At 44.7% G+C, this 20,001-nt stretch overlaps 1 protein-coding gene and 1 long non-coding RNA gene across 2 annotated transcripts in view; one reads left to right on the top strand and one right to left on the bottom strand.

Moving 5' to 3' along the window:
- The window catches only part of LOC308054112, a 43,277-nt gene extending 42,231 nt beyond the window's left edge, over positions 1–1,046 (top strand). The window contains exon 4 of the long non-coding RNA XR_013923964.1: positions 933–1,046. This is a non-coding gene — a long non-coding RNA (uncharacterized lncRNA). The remainder of the gene's footprint in view (positions 1–932) is intronic.
- A 1,209-nt stretch (positions 1,047–2,255) lies between these two features.
- On the bottom strand, positions 2,256–18,633 carry LOC308054099 (transmembrane protein 182-like). The gene is made up of 7 exons (XM_080366361.1): positions 18,462–18,633; positions 18,197–18,381; positions 17,562–17,737; positions 14,865–14,982; positions 12,725–12,823; positions 9,993–10,130; positions 2,256–3,076 (listed from the first exon to the last, which is right to left on the bottom strand). Exons 1-7 carry the CDS (start codon positions 18,626–18,628, stop codon positions 2,847–2,849), a joined length of 1,113 nt encoding a protein of 370 aa, XP_080222487.1. The 5' UTR covers positions 18,629–18,633; the 3' UTR covers positions 2,256–2,846.
- Between the last annotated feature and the right edge of the window lie 1,368 nt (positions 18,634–20,001).

Genomic DNA, 20,001 nt, shown 5'->3' with positions numbered 1-20,001 from the left:
AGAAAAAATGGAATTATTCATTGCTTACTAACGTCAAATGCTAATGTGAGAAAAGCATCCTTGAAGAAATCCTTGACTAAAATTCATCAGAGTGATGTGAAATCACTGTTTTAATTATGCATTTTTGAATGTATTTATTAGTCCTGGTTCTGATCTGACTTACAGATGTTTAACAGTGATAAGGGTCTACTGCAGTCTTTGGAATTACTCATGATTTATAATGACAAACTTTGGATCAGAATTAGGTCCTTGTCACCACTCTATAATATCCTTTCATCAAACTTCTTCACATTCAACAGATGAAAGAGACCGCGGTTTCTGCAATTTCAAAGCCTACCGCCAAATCCATTAGCTGGTTTTTTGAAATTTCTGCTCCAGAAATGACGAATTTTTGCCACAAAAATTTTGTGGCAAACTGCTGGAGTTATAGTTGCCGCAAGAAGCTTGAGAGCAAAGGAATTAGGCTTGTTGGTCCACCAAAATTATGTGTTTGGTTAACACTTGTGCAAGCTACAAATGTTGCGTTTAAACAGAGCTGCTAATTGCTGTGGTTGTGCTGGTCTATAATCTCATCAGCTGTAGCCTTACCGTTGTGCCTGGCAGGGTATGCTCATCATCAGATAACTGTTGGACAGACTATGCTCAATACTAGATAATTTTTTTTAAACTCCTCTGTTCAAGAATGATTCCAAGTCCTGTGTTTTTTCAAAAGAATGATGGAATTTTAAACTCTTGCTTGTTCTAGAGCTGATCCAGAATGAGCAAGTCTCCAGGGATGGTTTACTCCCTAAGGCATGCATGCATGATTAAGCTAAATGTATTCCATAAATGCCTTGATGACATTAAACTAAATTTTTTAAAGAACAGATGGAGAAAGTTAATAAATATTTCATTCTATAATATAAAACTCACTTCTATATTCACAACTTCAGGGATTCTCAGCTTCACAGATATCAATAAGTCTGATGGATTTCTTGCTGCATTCTCATTCTTCTGCCCTGGTGTCTCTTATGGGATCATCATTCCTGCATGCTTGGATTGTTTTATGGGATCAGTGAAAGGCAAGTGACTGTAAATCTTGACCTCTTCTGCTCCTGGATTATATACTTTTATTCTTTGTGACCATAAGTGTTCATCTCTACACTGAATAGATAATTAAATGACAAAAATTATTCAAAGGGAATTTATAGTGAGAAATTATCACTAGAAGAACTGATGGGGCACAGGCATAACCCAAGGAGATATCATGGGAAAAAAAAACATTTAGAATGGCCAAATAAAATACTGAAATATCTCTGTATTTGTAAATGTCACGAAACATCTGTTCACTGGGAAATAACATGGTTTTTTTACCTGTATATACCCGTGCTATTCAAACAAAATTTCTATTAAGGAGAAATAGTGTGAATTTTTCTTAAGAACTGTAGACCAAGCCTGGTATTCATATAAAAGAACTAATCTTTACATGTGGGAATTACAATTTCTCACTCTATGTATTCCATGGATCTTGTAAAAGAATAATTAGAACTTGCTCCAAAAGGAAAGAAATGCCAGGCTTGAATAATATTTTAGAAAGAGCATTAACAAACATTTTTATACTGCCAACAATCTTCACTGCTTTCTAGAAGAGATTTACATTACATTATTAATTAACTATACCGAGTCAAATAGCATGATATAAAGCTTGGAAGATGTATGTTTAGCACAAACTCTGACATTCATGAGAACAGCATGCATTTTTAGGAAGTTTGATTTAAAATCTACGTAAATGAGTTGAGCAAGCAAGGACCTAACAAACTACTTCAAAGCATCACGATCTGACCCAAAAAACATGACAAGGTCAAATCTTTGTCATTTCTCAAGTGTCTTTACAAACCTCTGCATATTCACCTCCGTCACCACGGTAGCTGTAGGTAGACCTGGCATGCATGTGCAGGACCAGTGCTATCTGTCAAGCGAGGTATACCTCGGCAAGTGCAAGAAGTTAAAAATATCCAAATGGTATATCATTTGTCTTTTTGGAGCTGACTTTTGTGCTCTGTCTAGAGAACAGAAGAAGGTCCTTCACTGAGCTGGCTGACAGGGTCTATTATAACAAACAAAATAAAAATAACAGGGCAATTGTTCCCACCCCTTTCCTCCAGCCCTGACCAGCTTTCAGGTTTGGGGTTGAGAGTCCCCACAACGCTATGTCCAGGGGAAATAGTAAATGCAAAGTAATGTGGTGCTGTAAAGAAATACTAATTAATTCATACTATGTTTCATGCCACGGAAACTGGTTTATTCACTTATTGAAAGTTAGGTTAGGTCCAGGTACACTTGTATTTTCAGAATCAGGGCTTTTTACAAAAAAAGAGAAAAAAAATTCTCATGTTTCCTGACATCCCATTAAAATGGTTGTCCTTTGACGTCAATTAGAGTCAGCTAAAAAAAAAAATCATCCTTAATTGCTTTTCAGAAATAGACATTACAGCGTACACTGTCACAGCCAGATTTGATTACCTTTTACAAGAAACAAAGATGCTGGGAATGCCATAAAACTCAGGGGTTTTGACTGTTTGCAGCGAAGGCTCTTCCATGGGCTGCAGAGAAAGCCGATGCAAAACCCATACACATGTCTAAATTTCTCCAAAGTATAAAAATGCTGAAGCTGGATGCTCATCTGGGGCTGGTTTTGGACTGAGAGGTTGGATGCTCACTGCTCCATCCCTGCCTCCATGTAAGGGTGTAATCACGCACCTATGCTGATGATTATAGCTACAACAATCATCTAGTCCTCAAAACTTGTGTATATTTCATCAAAAGGAGCATTACCAATTTTCTCAGAGGCCTTCCCCAAACTTGTCTTACTCCAGGGACTTCAGAATGTCTCTGCCGACCAGGTAGAAGAGGAGTCCAGACAGCAAAACGAGGGGCACCCCCGCTGCAGCAAACATGAAGGACCACCCGTAGTACACGTGCACGGGTACGTCATCCATGCACTTCTCACTCCTCTCCAGAAGGATGTACTTCTGAAAATCAGCGACAAACTCCTTCCACATCACGAAGAGAAATATGAGCAGGAGAAATAAACCTCCTGGAAAGAGAGACAAAGGTGAGTTTTTCTCTGCATGTGAAACACAGAAATAAGATTGGAAATCTGTTGTGAACTTTTCTCATTTATTCTTGCGGGTCCTTTGCATCAAAGCTTAGTGTTGCAGAATAATAATTTGTGACGTTGCTCTGCAGGTTCCTGTGCAAGCTAAGCCCGCGTGCCACGGGAGAGCCCCACAGAACCACGACCAGCCCCGGCCCCGCCACCGGCGCCTCGTGCTTTACCCGCCGGCGCTACCGAGAGCTCCGTTCCAGCCAGGACAGCCATGAAGAACGCGCCAGGCCAGGCTGATGGGCATGGTGGGGACCCGTGGGGGGTGAGCGCCGTGCTCCGCTCTTACAGAGCAGTTGGGTCACCTTTTTGAATTTGTCTGAGGTGTGAGACAAGACACTAACTTTCTTTTTCCTTCTTTATATCTGCCCTTCCAAGTAGTGTCAGACCCGATTCCCAGCAGAAAGGCAAAGGTCGGGGGCTCCGTCCTGCTGACGGCGAGCGTTAGCTGGTGTGGGGCCACCTACCCCCAGCAGCAGCACGAGCAGAGCCCACCCAGGCGCCGAGCGGCAGCTGCAGCTTGTGGCCGTTCCCCTTCACACCTGGTGCCCCCCTTCCTTAAACTGAGCTCTGCAACCAAGTATTAACACTCATGGTGAGGAGTATAGACGATCCTATTTTGCAGAGAAATAACACATAACAGTGGAAAAGGCATGTAGCCATGAGATATTAATCTCAAACGGGCTACTAAATAACAGAATAATAAAAAGAATAATAAACAGCTTATACCATGAGGCTAGAAAGTCTATTATCAGCAAGTGAGACCTCCTTTGCCCTCCCCTGGAGCCAGGTGGGAGGAGGGCTGAGGCCACACTCAAGCCTGAGCAGTAAATGCAAGGTCAGCATCTTGCTCAGCGAGGGTCCGCTCACCTCGGAGCTCCCAAGCCTTGCAGGATGGCTGTGACCCAAATAGCAGATCTCCCATGAGACCTCGTGATCTTGTATTTCCAGACGCATACCCGTCGAAGGTCAGCGTTTGCAGGAAGAGCTCGGTCACATCTGAAAAGCACGTGGGGAACAGGCATCCCCCGGCCCTGCCGCAGCCCCCAGCAGCTCTGGGGGCTTTGGTGCCTTAATAGGAACCTCCTTTCCTTGCGATTCAAAGTGATGGTGGTCAGAGGCTGCAGGTCTAGCTCCCCCGTATGAAGCAGATGACAAAAACTAGAGTGGCCCCAATGTTCTTTACCGTGTCACATTAAAGAATATATATAGTGCATGTTAAAGTCAACATATATTAAAACTGAACAGTGATGATGTGCTGGCAGATCTGAAACCAGTAATATCTGCTCTTGCTACATCATAGAATCATAGACTCATTTAGATTGGAAGCTTGCTATTTTTAAGTGGTGCTGTATAACATATAGATATATGCACATACACACACATATATGAAAGAAATAAATCACAGATTCTAATATTTTTATAGTAGAAGTGAACAGTTCAAAATTAATGTACTTGACAAGTTACCGCACAGTTCTGTGGATGTGCTGTGGCTTCTGCTGGATTTAATTTCTCCCCTTGCAATTTTTAAATCAAAGGTAGCTTGTACTGTATTTAATTATTCTTCCTGGCAGCTTATACACTACAAAATCCAACTCCCATGCTAAGCAAAGGAAGCAGGTAAAGCTTGACATTGATATGTGTTAAACATGTCAGTGTTTCACTGTGTTTCTGCTTATAATGGATATAAGCACATCTGCTGCTACAAACTTATGCGAACGTATAGAGGGTTCAAAGTCCTTCCTACGTGTTATACAAAAGTTGGAGCTACCCCTCCTAAGCTGTCATGTCTATTATACTGCCTCCTATACCCCAAGACTGCAGATTGAATCTTAATAATCAAAAATTGGTGTAACCATATGAATATAATTTACATCACCATACGCTGCTATTTCCAGCCATTCTTCCTTACATGGGAGAGTCCTTATGTTTGCTGGGAAGGCAGGCTAGGAGTTAAATAACAGCTGTTGTAACATTTGCATGTTCATTGAGATTTTGATACCACTTGAAATTAAGTGCACAAATAAATATTTTACACTTAATATGATAGTTGTATGCTTAAAATACCAATTATTCTACTATAAGAAAACGATTGCAGGTTTAAATAGTCACATGTCCTTTACAAAATACAATATATTGATAAGAAGGCAATTAAGTCTTTATTACTGATGTAATTTAAAATTAAATTAATTAGATAGCAACTGAACCTTGGAAAGTGCTCTTTTAAAGAGCAATTTCTATTTCATTAACTTATAATACCTACCGTAAGAGATGCAAATAAAACCATAGCCCCAACGGGACAGAGGACATGGGCAGGGCAGCATACTTTTGAATTCTCATACTTTTCTTTAACCCAGCTGCGGGGGGTTGCATTGCACTGTCCCAGGAACAATTTAGATGGCATAAGCCTCATTGGTTGAAGAAATCGGATTAAAACCTACCAGTTCTTCCTGAGGAGGGTGCAGGGAAGCCTCGTGAGTGGGTGGCACCATCCCTGAGCTCACCAGGAGCTAAGGATGGGGAATCGGTCCCTCTCCTCGCCCCAGGAGAAGCACCAGGTCTCAGTATGGACAGATTTATTATTAAACAGGTACTGGAGGTGATGGCTCGGCCGTGGCATCTAAATTAAGAACATTTTCACACTCTGGGAAAATGACAAGAAAATGTAAAGTAAGCAGCCGCCTTCCCTGGAATAATTACAGCTGAGTGGCAAGGAGTCCCTGGGATTTACACCATCTCCTCGGCGAGAAAAGAAAATCAGAAGGGCAGGTGCAGCCAGAGAAGGACGGTGGAAGTGCAGAAAAAGCAGCTCACTGAAAACTGTTCAGCAAAAAAATGCTTATTTGGAACAATCACAAGTATTCATGAAACTGCCTAAAAATTGTCACATTTTTAGACATTAATGGACTCTTCATAATGAGAACATCTCCATATTCCACTCCCATATTACCAAAGTAAATATTTGGTGGTTTTCTTTTAAAATGCTATTTTATTTTGGATTTTTCATCTTTTGAACAGATCTCACTCTACGACCCCCTTCTGGTTGGGGGGTTAGTTTCAGCCACAGTGGAAAGACAGCTTTGCTTCCTGCCAGCCCCCAATGGTTTTTCATGTACAGAGACAGATTTCTTCCAGCCTTGGGCAACAAAAGGAAAAACTGAACACAATCTACTTTTTTGCCCGAGAAATGAGCCCAGCATCGACCCACATGTCCGAGATGCAGGATGTGTGTTGGGTTTGGGTAAGCGTAAGCAAAGACCTCGTCACAGCAGACCATCCCCACGCTCCTCTCAACATCCCTGTGGTTTCTACTACTGAAAAATTAGCCAAGTGATCTCTTTCTTTCTCTCCCTTTCCTCTTTGCCTCTGTTCATTACGACGGGATGGAAAAATCCTTTTTTCACTTAAGCCTACGCAGCTGGTCCAGAAGTATTAGGGCAGCACAGCAAGCTCAATGATTGCCCTAGGTCTGGAAGACGTGTGTGCTCACTTCTAAGCCTGGTCTCTAAAATGTCCAAAAGAAAAGAAAACAGAGGAACACACACACAGAAAACCAAGGAGCACCAGCAAAGTTGTCTCAGCAATTCAAACATTTCCAGTGCAGTGTTCACCCGGCCCTCTTGGTGACATTGTAGTGATAATTAATCATATTGTCATCTGACTGTTGAAACAAGGGGACAATTAGTCACCGGGCAGTATCTGCCTCCCCCTTGCAAGTGCTGGAGCTAAGTCTGGGATGGCAAACGTTAGAAGGAAAGCGGCAGGCTGGCTCTTTGCTCATGCCGTTCGGGGGCTTTGGGGAGCAGGCTGGCAAGGATAGCAGTTCAGCTGGGGCAGTAGATGTGCAAAGGCAAGCAGCAGCAAATGTCAGATGGGCTCTGGCTGTATTCCCCGAGTTGCCCAGCAGAGGAAATCAAGGGGGATGGCTCTGATCCTGTGAAAGCGCTCTCAGAAACACCCCCCACCGAGCATGTTATGGTAGCTGGCAGACAGTCAGATTTGTCCTCTTGAAAGTACAGTAACTAAAAGGCATCTCAGAGAGGAAACCCAAAGGGATCTAATTGAGCAATAACAATCCTCACCCTTAGGTGCTGAATTCCACCACCACCACCCCGGCGACAGAGGGGCACGCTAACTCCTCAAGATCATGTCAGGCTGGTTACCCATAAAATGCAACTAGGAGCGCATTTGCACCAGTAACATCTTCAGAGCCTTTCAGTGGCAAGTGGTGCATCGTTCTGCAATGATCAGCCACAGCTGTGATTTAATGGCCCCAGCGTGGGCTGCTACCAAAAGGGACAGAGGGGGCTTATGGATGGAATAAAGTTGCATATAAAGGATGCCCTGAGAGGCTGGGACATCTTGCAGCCATGGTGCCCCATCTCACCATCCAACTGCCAGACCATGTTCCCACTCTACAAATTGCCAGCATTTTCACACTTCCTCAAGGAGAGATCATTTCTGCGAGAGAGGTTAATTAACACTGACCCACAGGCCATGATTAGAAGACAAGACGCGCTTTCTCCTGCGTCGTCTCTCCGCTATCCGAAGGAAAGGGATGGCTAGGGAGTTGAAGCTGTGTTAAATCTATTGTTCCTACTGCTTAGCGCAATTATGCAAAATATTTTTAGAAGGGATACCGAGAAAAATAACTATGGAGGGATGCATCCCAAATCCATCAGGAATCCAAGCAGGATCCAGAGGTCTGAGTTCAGGATACACACACCACACACACACACTGAAAAATAAGGGTCAGCTGAAACTTTGCTGAAATTGCTGAAATAATATTGCATTCTCCTAACTCTCACTGAGACTGAAAATGCAGCAGGAAGTCTCTTCCAGCTGAACTCATTCCTCCTAATGGCAGTTAATAACAATGATTGCTGTTCAGATTGAAATTGCATTAATACAAACTTCAGTTTAAACAGCAGCATCTTTGTCTAATGCCAAGAGATATGACGGATAATCAGATCTTCTAAAAAGCGTCACATTCTATGCCCCAGCTTTTTAATCAAGAAGTGCAAAAACAATTTGAAAAAAGGAAGAATACAGTGATTCACTATTACTCAACACCCTTTTCTGTGGGATATTTCACTTCTCTAGCCACTGTCAGAAGGTGACTGATCTCAATTTTTCCATCTGGCCTGAAAGCTGAGTATTTTGAAGGGGTAAGCCTTTAACTGAGGTAGGCAGGGTGTCATATCTGAGAAGATTCAAATATTTGGCCCTAGTGTCATGAGAAGAGATGGGTTCAATACACACACGTGTCGGGTGGCCAACACTACTCAGCAGAAGGCGTTGGTACCTGCTGGAGACCTCATAGCTAGACATCTTGCATTCCCAAATGAAATCTGTGTGTATAAAACCATGTGAAATTTGCCCTTAGAAAAATTAAGCCCAACCAAGCCTTTATTAAACTATATAAGAGAGAGATAAGCAGATACCCGCAGGCTTGCTGCCCTCACTTCAATAACTGAAGACCTGGAGGCAAATGGAAAATTGGACAAAATGCAAAGCAAATTAGCAGAGGCAGGTAGGGCCAAATTGATTTAGTGCCTTCCAGAGTTTTTAGACAAATAGATAGATGTCATCTAGTTTTGTTTTAACAAGCAGCTCAGCTGGCGTCACATGGTTAATTATCAGTACATCTGGAGGAGACAGAAATTAGGAAAGGAGCTATAAAATGGATAGGGAGCTAAATGATGGGGGGAAAGAGTAAAAGATAGTAATAGCAGGGCACAGTGAGACTGGAAGTTTAGGTGGAGCTCTTCCAAGGGCAATGTTGAGACCTTTCTTATTAAACACTTTCATGGATGCCTGCAGCCCCCCAAAACCTGGGCACGCCTAAAGACCAAACTGGAAGCAAAGATACTGGCTCACGTTTGATTCCTGCTGTGTATGAGGAAGCAGGACCTGGTGCAGGACCCCTAATTAAGCAGTGGGTGTTCTGAGAAAGGCCTGACTTCATTACGAAGTTCCTCACTTGGCATGGCCCAGCTGAGCGCCAGCCTTCAGCTGCCTGCGTCGCAAAAAAAGCTTTTGCGTGAGTTTGAGCCACTACTATAAATCAAGTATTTCTACTAGTTAAGCCAGTTATTCCTTCTCAAATACAGAGAAGGAAAAAGCCCAAGTGATAATTCAGTGGAATAATTTGTAATGGCAGAGGGAATAATGAATAAATGTCTATTTTTAATTCATTTTCCTGCTGTGCCACTGCTTTATCTTTTCAGGTTTTATTAAGGCAGCCCTCCCATTTTGCGTCGCTGGGTACGCCTTTCATCACTCAGTGGGTTTCCAGCGCTGCCAGATGTTAACAGCAGAGACAGGAGAGCCCAAATCCAGAGACTGACTTAGGGGAACAGAGCGTGGCTGATTGCTGCCCAGGGTTAACGCAGCTACAGACTTTACTAAAATAAAAGTAGTAAATAAAAAAACACACAGCTACAGAATTTACTAAAATAAAAGTAGTAAATTAAAAAATGCAGCTACAGAGTTTACTAAAATAAAAGTAGTAAATAAATAAAAGAAATGTTCTGTTCCTCTGGGTTGCATAGAACGGGGCGGGAGGGGGAAGCAGTTTTTGCAGACTCCAGCCTTCCTAGGACTAAGGACTATCTCACTAAGGCTTGACTAAGCACAGAAGTTTAATTCCAGCAGGGGAAGAGGGAAATCATTTACTCCAAGTCAGTGCAGCTCCCGTCATTTACTCCAACCCAGTGCACCAGAGCCCTCGCCTCCCCCCGCTGCGCCTCCCCCCTGGCTGCCTCCCCTTCCCCGGCACCACGAGGCAGAGCGCGGCTGCTGCGTTCCTGCCCGGTTACATCCTGTTACCCCGCTCAGAGCTTACCCGAGGTGAGCAGGAATCCGCCTCCCACTTTGTAGGACCGGGGGCTGACGAAGGGCACGCCGCACACCAGCAGCAGCCCTCCCACCAGCCCGGCAGCGACGGCCAGCATGATGAACGCCGTCCAGAAGCCTCTGTACACTGGGAGGTCAAAAAGAGCAAAGTCAGGGGAAAGAAGAGCAAAAGCGGTTTTCTTCAGTCCGTGCTTAACTCCTGCACCAGCAACAGCAAAAGCAATAACCTGTAACACTGCTTGTGTTAGGCAGAGCTGGAGCACCCGCTTTGCTAACTGCCTGCCGCAGCATGGGTGCAACGCGCCTGGAGCCATGCAAGTTCAGGTTGAATGTCATGCCCTACAGAATGGGGTTGGAATGAGTACAAGTGGTTGGAAGGGTTTGCCAGGGAAGCGTGCCACAAAGGGGGGTGGGAGTAAAGGACACTGTGCTTAGCTGTGCCCGTGGGGGGTGGAAAAGCTTGGCAAGAAAGGAAAGAAAATAGCAAAATTTGGAGAGATGGAATCAGACCACATCTTTGTTCCATTTTAATTAACACTTACGGAAGGTGCCAGTTTCCTGATTTAAAATAAAGGTGATTTTTGTTAGCAGGACAGTGGGAAGAATGGGAACTAATGATTTCCCCCATTAATGGCCTTACTTGACTCCAAGTAAGAGAACAGGGCAGGAGAACAGCTGCCTCTTCATCCACCGGGTTCAGGGGGGTTGCTGTCACTTCATGCAACCACACCAGCCCGAGCTGAACAAGCTTGTGTCCATCACATCCCATGGGATGGGACATAGCCCACGGACTTCAGCCTCCCAGTAACCAAGCCTCTTCCAGTCACTGCCATAAACCTTGGCCAGAGGTGGTGGTCTTCTGGCAGAGACCCTCTGGTACCTGCCTCCTGCTCCTCCGATTACCTGATCCCCTCAGACCCCTGCATCTCACTCTGCCCCTTGTTTTTCAGAAGTGCTAGTTAGAGATTTAAGCTGAGCACGAGCAAGTTGGTAATGCTGAAATGATTCACACTTGAAAGAAAAATGATACAGAGAAGATGCGTTTTGCTCATTTGAAACCATTTTGTCAGGAGAGCCACTTAGGGAGAGATAAGTATCTTGAACTCTCCAAAACCACAGAATTCATTTTCATGTTTAACCTCCCGTCACCCGTTTCTCTCAGGGAGCCTAAGAGGATGCAGATAAGGCAGAATTATCTCTGGAGCAGGTAATAGCTGGAGAACCCCTCTTCTTGGATGGCCTCCTGTTTTGTCATCATTTGCATATGAGGATAGACTGATTTGAAATAAAATGAGCATTAACGATGGAAGCATCTGCTCGCTGTAGATGTCCAAAGGCTTTGCAGCCGGGACAGCACAGCAAAAGAGCCCTGTGCTCCCTCTGCCCTAAATGTGGGTGCTGAGACATCCTCATCTCCCCAGGGATCATAGCTGGGTGAGTGCCAGGATCCTCCAGGCAGAGTTCCCCAGCACCTTCCTGGGACCCAACGGGCATTTCTGAGAGGCAGCTGGAGAGGGTTTCATAGCAAGGGCTGACAGGCAGGAACAGATGCCTCCAGGGCCCTTTATTTGGTAGGGAAAAAATAGTATGTTTATCAGCAAGACCATTCAGAAACTAGATGTCATGTCTCTCCTAAGCAGAAAAAATCCCACCGCTGAACCCACACGTTTGCTGCACACAGCCTGCAACGAGCTCCTCCTCCTCCTCCGACTGACAGGTCCCTCGTATCCATTTTACACTACGGCATGCTCCCCGAGGCAGGAATCCTGCACAGCACAGCAAAAGAAACTAGCTGCTCTCCCTCACATGCTCCGACTGACAAATGTTGGGGTTTTTTTTAATTAATTCCTCATAAAATAAAAAATTAAAAATAAATAAAAAAGGTACTGCTAAAGGCTAAGGAAAAGGTCAAGATGTTTGTTTGTGCAGTACGCCTGCCCTGATCCCCAGAGGCAACGCAGAGTGATGCACACTATTTAAAGAAATCAATTCATTTCAAAAAAGATCATTGAATTAATTCTAGCTGCTGCCACCAATTTAGCAAATTAAAATTCCTAACAGCAGCTCATTCATTAAAGAACTCGGAAAATACAGAGAAACATAAATAAAAAGGGAACCAGTTGAAAGGAGAGCTCTCCAACTGTGTCATGTTCGCTGTATTAAAACTAAGCCAGTCACTTACGTGGGTCTTCTAACAATTTGGTCTTTAACTGATTTTCCAGTGTTTGTTTATCCTGTCTTACAACAAATCAACACTAGAGCTCTCCCAGGAAGCCAGGCTCTGGAAACGAGTCAGCACTGGGCTGCCACAAGCCTACAGCCCAGGAGAAATTATTTTCCTTGCTCGCCTACGGGGTCTGGATTTGGCCACAGGGCTGAAGCCCTCTGCCTCCAGCTCCTCCCAGTGAGCAAGGAGGTGGGGGAGAGTGGGTTTAGCATCTTCCCTAGCTCATAGGTGCCGAGCACCCAGCAGGAGGGTGCACAGCTCATGGCCAGGCATAGCAGGCTCTGGAGAAAGAAGATGTAGGAGAATGTCCTGATGTGCTCACAGCTCAGCTCAGTCAACTAGGCAAGGCCGTTTTGTAAGGGAGCTTTGCAAAAGTCTTGGCCATGCTTGGCCACGTGCATTTACAATGGGAGAACCGCAGCCCTGACACACGTCGTAAATCTCTGCCCCAGCGCTTGGAAAGGAGCTGCTGGGGGAGGAGGAAAGGAACCCACCTGCGGTCGTGTCGTAGGTAGGGTGGGGGAAAGGTCCAAGAGCGATGGGCATGGGAAAGAGGTAGCCATGCATGCAGAACTTGGGGTGTGCTTGGCTGGCTGAAAAAGAACACACACAAAAAAAAAAAAAAAAATCCCGGTTTGCTTTGCTTTTCTGCAAAGTCACAGTGAGAGTATTAAGATGGCAACGTACTATTCTGCAATACCTACAAAACCCCCACTGAAAGCAGAAGGCTGGGGAGTAAAGACAGACAGTAAATTCTGGCTAGAAAGAAAAAAGAAAAAGAAGAATTATGAGAGAGGGGAGATATAACAGGATCTTGAGACCGCTACCCGTACGTCTTCTCATCTTCATAACCTGAGTCTGAGGTGGACATAAATCATGAAAGCCAGAGCAACTGAAATCAGTGTAAATATCCCCATCGCTGTTTTCCTCCAGAAAACATGTCAGACCGCCTGGAAGGGGCAAAGGCATTCAGGTACCCAAACAAGCTACCTCACAAGACCTCCAGTTTGTGAGAAGGGAAAGTACAATTAGAATGGAAGTGCCCCATCAATATTAATACCACTGAGGCTTATCATGATTAACGGTAATAGAATGAATGTTAAATGAATTAATTAATGGTTGGCCACTTATTTAAATATGTTCCCCAGCTCAAAGGAACACTTTATAATAGGTGGACATTAGTTCATGCTAAATTGACTATGGAATACCTATTGAATTAATTATTACATCCACGAGAGCAGCAAATTAATTTGCCATGATCAATCCTATTATAATAAATACCTAAAGAAGTAATACAAATTTGCCAGTTATCAGAGTCATCTTACTTCAGGTAACATTATATTCTATCATGTATTTTCATATAATGTAATTAGATAGCAAACTTCCTCTTGCAAGCCTGTCCTTTTTTATCAAAAATTCCTGTGTGAAAAATCTCACATTGTTCTGTTGAAAGGTGGCAGTAAGTGTCCCTGCAAGATTTTACAGGAAACGCAGGTCAGGGACCGGGAGACAGCAAAGTCATCTGAAATTTTAATCAGCGCAGAGTAAATTTATTGTGAGAACCTGCATTACCTGCAGTCAAGTGCCCTACGCAGCGATCACGCTGCTCCACAGGCATCTGAGCATCCTTGAGCGGATCGAAGCACCAGCGAGCGCAGGTCAAGGCCTTTGCAGTGTTTAAAACCTTTGCAGAACTGATTTAAAATCTCTTTTTTTTTTTCATCCCCAGTACTTCTCTAGGGTTGTGGCATCCCAGGGAAAGGATGACCTCTAATTACCCACCGTGCATTAACGCAGGTGAGCTGGCTGCTGGCTCGGCTACCGGCTGGTGCTGTGGGGTGGTCTCACTCCTCTGCTCTTTCTGGTGGGAGCACCTGGTTCACTGGGCCAAGACCCCATGCTTCACTGCACGTGGGCCATCAATCAGCACCAACTGGTGTCTCAGAACAGGTTTCTCTTTCTCCTTCAATTTATTTTGAAGAGTGAATGCACTTTCAGAAAAAAAAAAAATAATGCATCCGTCTGTGTTCATTCACACCTGTAATTTCAATGACCTTTGAAAAGAGGCAAGTTCTTAAAATAAAGGTCTTGCGTGCTTAAGAGCATAAACACACGTGGTTACAGCTCTCCATGGTCCACCACTGCCCACTGCTCGAGGTCCTGAGCACCCAGGGAGACCACACACATGCATGTGCAGCCTTCCCCACGCTGAAATCGGTGGGAGCTGGCAACGCTCAGCACCCCGGTGGCTGAAAGCACTGACAGAATAGCAATGCCAGTGGTCAGCCAAGGTACAGGCTCAGATTTAGCCGACCTTAGTTGAACACAAACATGAAGAGTTATGGGAGAGAGAGCTGGTCTTGCTGGTGGAAACCACCTCTACATAACACTTTGTAGGTGATATATCAAATGGCATCAACAGGATCCTACATTTCCATGACCAACCCTCCAAGAGCAAAATCCAAGTCAAAAAAAGAGCACAGAAAGGGCGGGCCAGGTTTGCTTTTGATAGAGAGATGATGTGAATGAAAAAAAAATTAAATAAAGGCAACTGTCTCCTCATCCCTGGGAGCCCTTCTTGTGCTTGTTTGCAATTCAAGCTGTGAGAGAATGCTGTGGTGGCATTGTACTCACTGTACCAGAAGGTCCAGATGGTCTCTGGGTGGCCCTCGCCGAAGAACCAGCACCGCCAGAAGAAGCCCTCATGATGGAAAGTGAGGATCTCCTTCCTGACCTCAGTCAGTGTTTCAGCCTGAGGAGGAAAGAAAGCCCAAGCTGATACAGGGGTGATCATGGTGGAAAGGTGAAAAGTGAAATTATTTTGCTTAGACAATTGTTGCTTTCATTTTCTGTTGGGGTTTTCATTTGGTGTTTGAGTTGGTTTTGGAGGAGCTGGGGAACACAGACACAGCTGCTATCCTTAATTTTTTGTTGTATCACAGCTACAAAATGTTCTGACAACAAATTGTCCTGCAGACCTTCACAAAACAGTTCTTTCCCTGATATCTTTAAACCACTGATGGCCAGAACTGGACAGGCACGTCAGGGAGCAGAGCATTCTGGGTGGTTTCTACTTCTTAAACGCTTTCCTTATGTAAATGTTATTGCTGTTGCAAATGGTAGGAGGCAGGCTGATTAACAGGTAAGCAAGTTTAGGTGTGACCCAATGCAACCATTCAGATGTCCTTGCTACTCTGCAAGATCTGTGCAAGATCTGGCTTAACCCTAGAAGACATCCCAACTGGAACACTCCCAGTGAGCCTCTTCCAAACTCCAGCCCAAAAGTTTCCTTCTTCCTCTCCCTCTGCTGAGCCTGGCAGAAGTTATGCTAAACTTAAGTGAGACAGAAATTACTCTTTTTTTTTTTGTACGAGGGACCACACCAGTCTTCTCATAGACCACAACAGGGATGTTGGCAGTTTTCCCTTTTCTGTGAGCCCACCTCAGCCCCCAGGCCAGACCCGTGAGCACAAGGTTTAGGCCTTTCCACAAGGGAGGATGCGCAAAGTTGAGTTGCGAACTATCTACCAAAAAACTTATTAAAACTATAGCCAAAATAAATTTTATCTTGATCACATACAGTTTGGTCAAGGAGACGTGACTGCTATGAAATTACATTTTGTGGAGGACAGAGGAACTCCGTACAGGATTGGACCCTGTGAACTAGGAAAAGGAGGTGGGACTCAGTGGGGAGGTGCTAGAGGAAACTGCCCTCCCCTTGGGGTTTTTATGCATCAAATTATGACTGCTTCCAGAGCTCTGACCTGAATCTCCTTTCACTTTTGGGAAAAAATGTGAACTATGGCAACGGTAGGATGCAGCCCTCAAGCTTCATCAGCCGGGTGGCTGCTGACTGAGGGCATCTATGGCACATTTAATCGCTGTTTGGCAGATGCTCGAGCCCATCCTTATCTGTAAGGGACAGGATTTGCCAGTTTAAGAGAGGGAAGAGAAGCTAAAAACACAGCCTGTTGTACACAACGGGTAACTGAAATAGAAATAATAGAAACAGTGTCTGAAATAGAAATAAAACAGCTCAGAGGAAAGAGCAAGAGCAGTTCCTAATTCTGCCTGGCACTTCTGAAGTCACCTCTGCCTTAGCGACAGGCACACTAACAGCTGGCCAAGAGTATAGCTCAAATATTTGAGGTGCTTATTCACACGTGCCGTGCAGGGTCTCTAGTCTCTCCACTTTAAAAGACAACAGCACAAACAGATATCTGAAACAATTCACACTGTCATTTCCCAAGCGCACAGACCGAGCGACACTCCTCTGTCCGTGGCGCTCTGCCATCTCCGGGGCTTTACTGCACTGCTTGAAACAGCAAAGACAGTGTCTTCTGCCAGGCAGTTTTTCTATCATAATTTTTTTTTTCAATAAAGTCATTTGGAAACATGACTCAAGCAAACAGTGTCCTACATTTGATTATGGGATTCTGAAATGAAAGAAAATGTTTCTTGCTGGCATCATGATGCTTGCCCAGTGTGACTCACCACACCAGAAAAAAAATCAAACTTAATTGGATTGAACTTTGAAGTAACAAAAAGTCTGCACACAACAAGGATCTTCCTGTCATTTTGTAATTGAAACCATACATTGATCGGCACAAAAACATTTTTGAAGAGTGGGAGGCTCAAGGAACTGATCTGGTTGTTATTTCATGGAGGAGTTAGACAATAGCAAGTGCAGCTAAAATCAAACTTTTGAAAGGATCTATAACCGAGTGACACCAGCAGTTAGCATTAAAATAACAAATTGTCCTTTGAAAATGACATTTCCTGCTAACTAAAATCCTATATAAATCCGAATTTGAAAATACATAGGCCTCTTCTTGCGAGATGGGTGGAAACTCTTGTCTGCTCTGTTCTGCCTCTGACACTCACTTTTGTTTCCTGCCTGTGCTGTAGTCGTATCACCTCAGATGGCAATGATTGCCAAGTCCTACACCTTAAAATATGAACTATTTTAAAATGAAGAAATGACAGAAGAAATCTTCTAATGGGAAATATCAGAAGATAGTTTTTGTGTTTAGAGGTGACTGCTGTCAACAAATACATCTCATTCTTACATTGTTGCCTTTCATTCCCTAATGTTCATCTCTGCCAGATTACGGAGGTGCTATCTTCACATTTCCTAGACACACCTTACATCAGTCAGAACGCTAGATAGCATGGAAAAGCTGGTTTGGATTTTAACACTAGCTCAGGCTGATGTTTGACATCAGCAAGACACTCTCAATGAGTATGCATATTATCACAGATTTAAAACTTTTTTTAAAATTACTTAAATAAGTGAATTCTTGCAAAAGGAGACAAGATTTCAGAGTTTACCTGCCCAGTCTGCAGAGTACTATTCCCATGCTCAAAGACCCCGCAGGACTCCGTCGCCAGAAGCCAGTAGTCTGTCCCAAAAGCGACGAGGAAGAGCAAGATGCCGGTGCCACCGAGGATGCCGGCTGCCAGGGCGGCCACTCCAGCCTTCATCGGGCAGCAGGTAGGCAGCAGAACTGGAAATCAGAAAAGAAGAAAACCACTGAAGATTCCAGGATCACTGGAAGAGGCGGATGAGAGGAGCGCTATTTTTGGCCACGGATAATAATCTCCTGTCTGGTGTGAGTTTCAGTGGGCGGTGGGAACAGGACTAATAAAAGCAGATGACCTGGCGTAACCAAACAGCTGTGGCATTAAGGAACATGATAAATAGCTATTGAGACAGAGCAGGAAAATTTCCAAATAAACACATGGCGGTTGGTTTTAGCAGAGCGGTGCAGAGCCCTGAGCCCAGGCTGGCCCCGCAGCGGCTGGAGGTCATGAGTGGTTACGATGCAGAACTGCCCAGGACACGGGGGAGTTTTGGAAACCCCATTTGGGCAGGAGATCAGCAGAGAGGCTATGCGTGGCTGGAGCAGATCTGAACTCAAATATCTTTACCGTGTCAAAGTTCCGCAGCCATTGCTGTGAGATACCTTTAGCCGTGCCCTCGCAAGCGCAGTATGGAAGCTGCATTTCTGGAACATGCGGCTCCTTCAGCTCCTGCTTCCTCTGAACAGAGCAGCTTTCACACAAAGGAACCCCCGAGATCCGAGCAGTAACATTAGCACATTGGCGATATCTTAAATGTCTCGGTGCTCTCAGAAGTGATACGATCGACCTATGCAAACACATTTAAATCAGGCAGGTCCACATCTGGCTAGACAAGGAGCATGAAATCAGGTGTACATACCAACATACCTGGAGTGTCTTGCTATGGGCTTGTAGAAAGGTGTTCTCTCTCCTGCTGGAGAGCTCTCCCACTGCCCAAGCCTGCTGTGGAAGAAGTGTCTCAGGGAATGAGGACATTCCTGCACATAATTTTGTTGCCATTTGGTTCCTAATGTTTTTGTCTTCTGCTGGAGCATCTGCTGTAGATCACTGCCAGGAATGGGATGCCAGACTAGGAAAATTATAATTTCTGTAGGGCAATAACTGTATTCCTACAACTTGCCAGGAGGCTGGGGGAGGAAATTCAAATTACAGTGAAAACTCAAGTTCTGATTTTCTAACCTTAGCCTAAGTCATGACCTGTTCAAAAAGGAGGGTAGATGAAGATGTTGACTTCCTTATCCTATGGGATTTTGTGTTGCCAAATTAATTTCCAAATCAATTTAATAGATAAAGTTAACTGTGAACATATGGGTATCTCAGAGAAACTGCACACTGGTTAGGGAAACTAGAGAGGGTTGGGTAAAATTTTGACTACATTTCCAGCCAACTGTTGAGACATATGGACCGATGAATATGCTCGCTCTTATTCTATAAGCACAATAGACTTTAGATTATAATAATTCATTCAATCCTCTGCATTGTTCTTTCTTAAATGTTGCAGGGATATTATTTAAATAATACATTAGCCCTCTCCTCCTCACCGTGGCAGTGGCAGAGCTGCTGTTTGTTTAACCTGACCGCAAGCACATGAAGCATCCTATAGGATCCAGGGGTCCCTGCCTAGAGGAGTCCCTGCGCTGACACATGGAGAAAGGAGAGGTGGGACAGGTTGCAGACGTACCATCGTACAAGGTCGAAACTCAGCCCCAGTCCCCACAGCCCCATTAGTTAGAGCAAGAGTGGGACTGCCAAGGGCAAGAGCGCAGGGAGGGCGGAAGATGTCATCGCGTCTGGGATGGTAGGGCAGATGGTGGGTGAACAGGGCGACAAAGAGCTGCAGGACAGGGCCAGAGGGTTGTGTCAAAGGTCAGGTTTACATCTTGGTTGGCTGCTAAAAGTGAAGGATGCCTTCTGATGTTAGCATGAGATGAAAGTCCCCAGGGCAGGGCTGAACACTGCTCTCGGCAGGTCGGGACATCACTGTGTGGCCTTCAGACCGGGAGCGGTGGACGTGCATCTGAGGGGAGGGCTGTTCTACAAAGGCCATTTTCAGGGAAGTGAAAACATGCATCGTGCCTCCAGCCTGCTTAGCTATTCCGTTTCTTCCAAGTGAACTATGTTAGTCAGCTAAGGGAGAAAAGAAATCATTCTGACATAACACAGCCTCCCACCAAAAACCCTTGGCATGCCCGTGGGGGAACAGCAAGCAGCTCTGCTCCTCCCACACCCTTTTGGCAGTGCCACCTGGGAAACGTGCCCTGTAATTCTGCATGGATAAACACGACCTGTCCCTCCTCGGCCACTTACCCTCCCGCATTTAGCTGCCTGCTCCCGGTTACTTCGATGGCTTCGCATGTAGGTGCTTGTGGCCGCCCCCCCTACACCTTCACTCGTCCCTTTCCTACAC

Source organism: Falco punctatus (assembly GCF_963210335.1).
Source record: "Falco punctatus genome assembly, chromosome: 15".
Lineage (NCBI taxonomy): Eukaryota > Metazoa > Chordata > Aves > Falconiformes > Falconidae > Falco > Falco punctatus.
The sequence above is the reverse complement of the archived record's forward strand: the minus strand, read 5'-3'. Positions and strand labels throughout refer to the sequence as shown.

What these genes read in the sequence shown, in the direction of transcription:
- LOC308054099 (XM_080366361.1), bottom strand. Translation starts at nt 18,628, where the DNA reads ATGCTCCAGCAGAAGACAAAAACATTAGGAACCAAATGGCAACAAAAT. An exon ending in CATCTGGACCTTCTGGTACA is followed by an intron (nt 12,824 to 14,864) that starts GTGAGTACAATG and finishes GTTCTTTTTCAG; the next exon opens with CCAGCCAAGCACACCCCAAG. An exon ending in TACCTACGACACGACCGCAG is followed by an intron (nt 10,131 to 12,724) that starts GTGGGTTCCTTT and finishes TTGACCTCCCAG; the next exon opens with TGTACAGAGGCTTCTGGACG.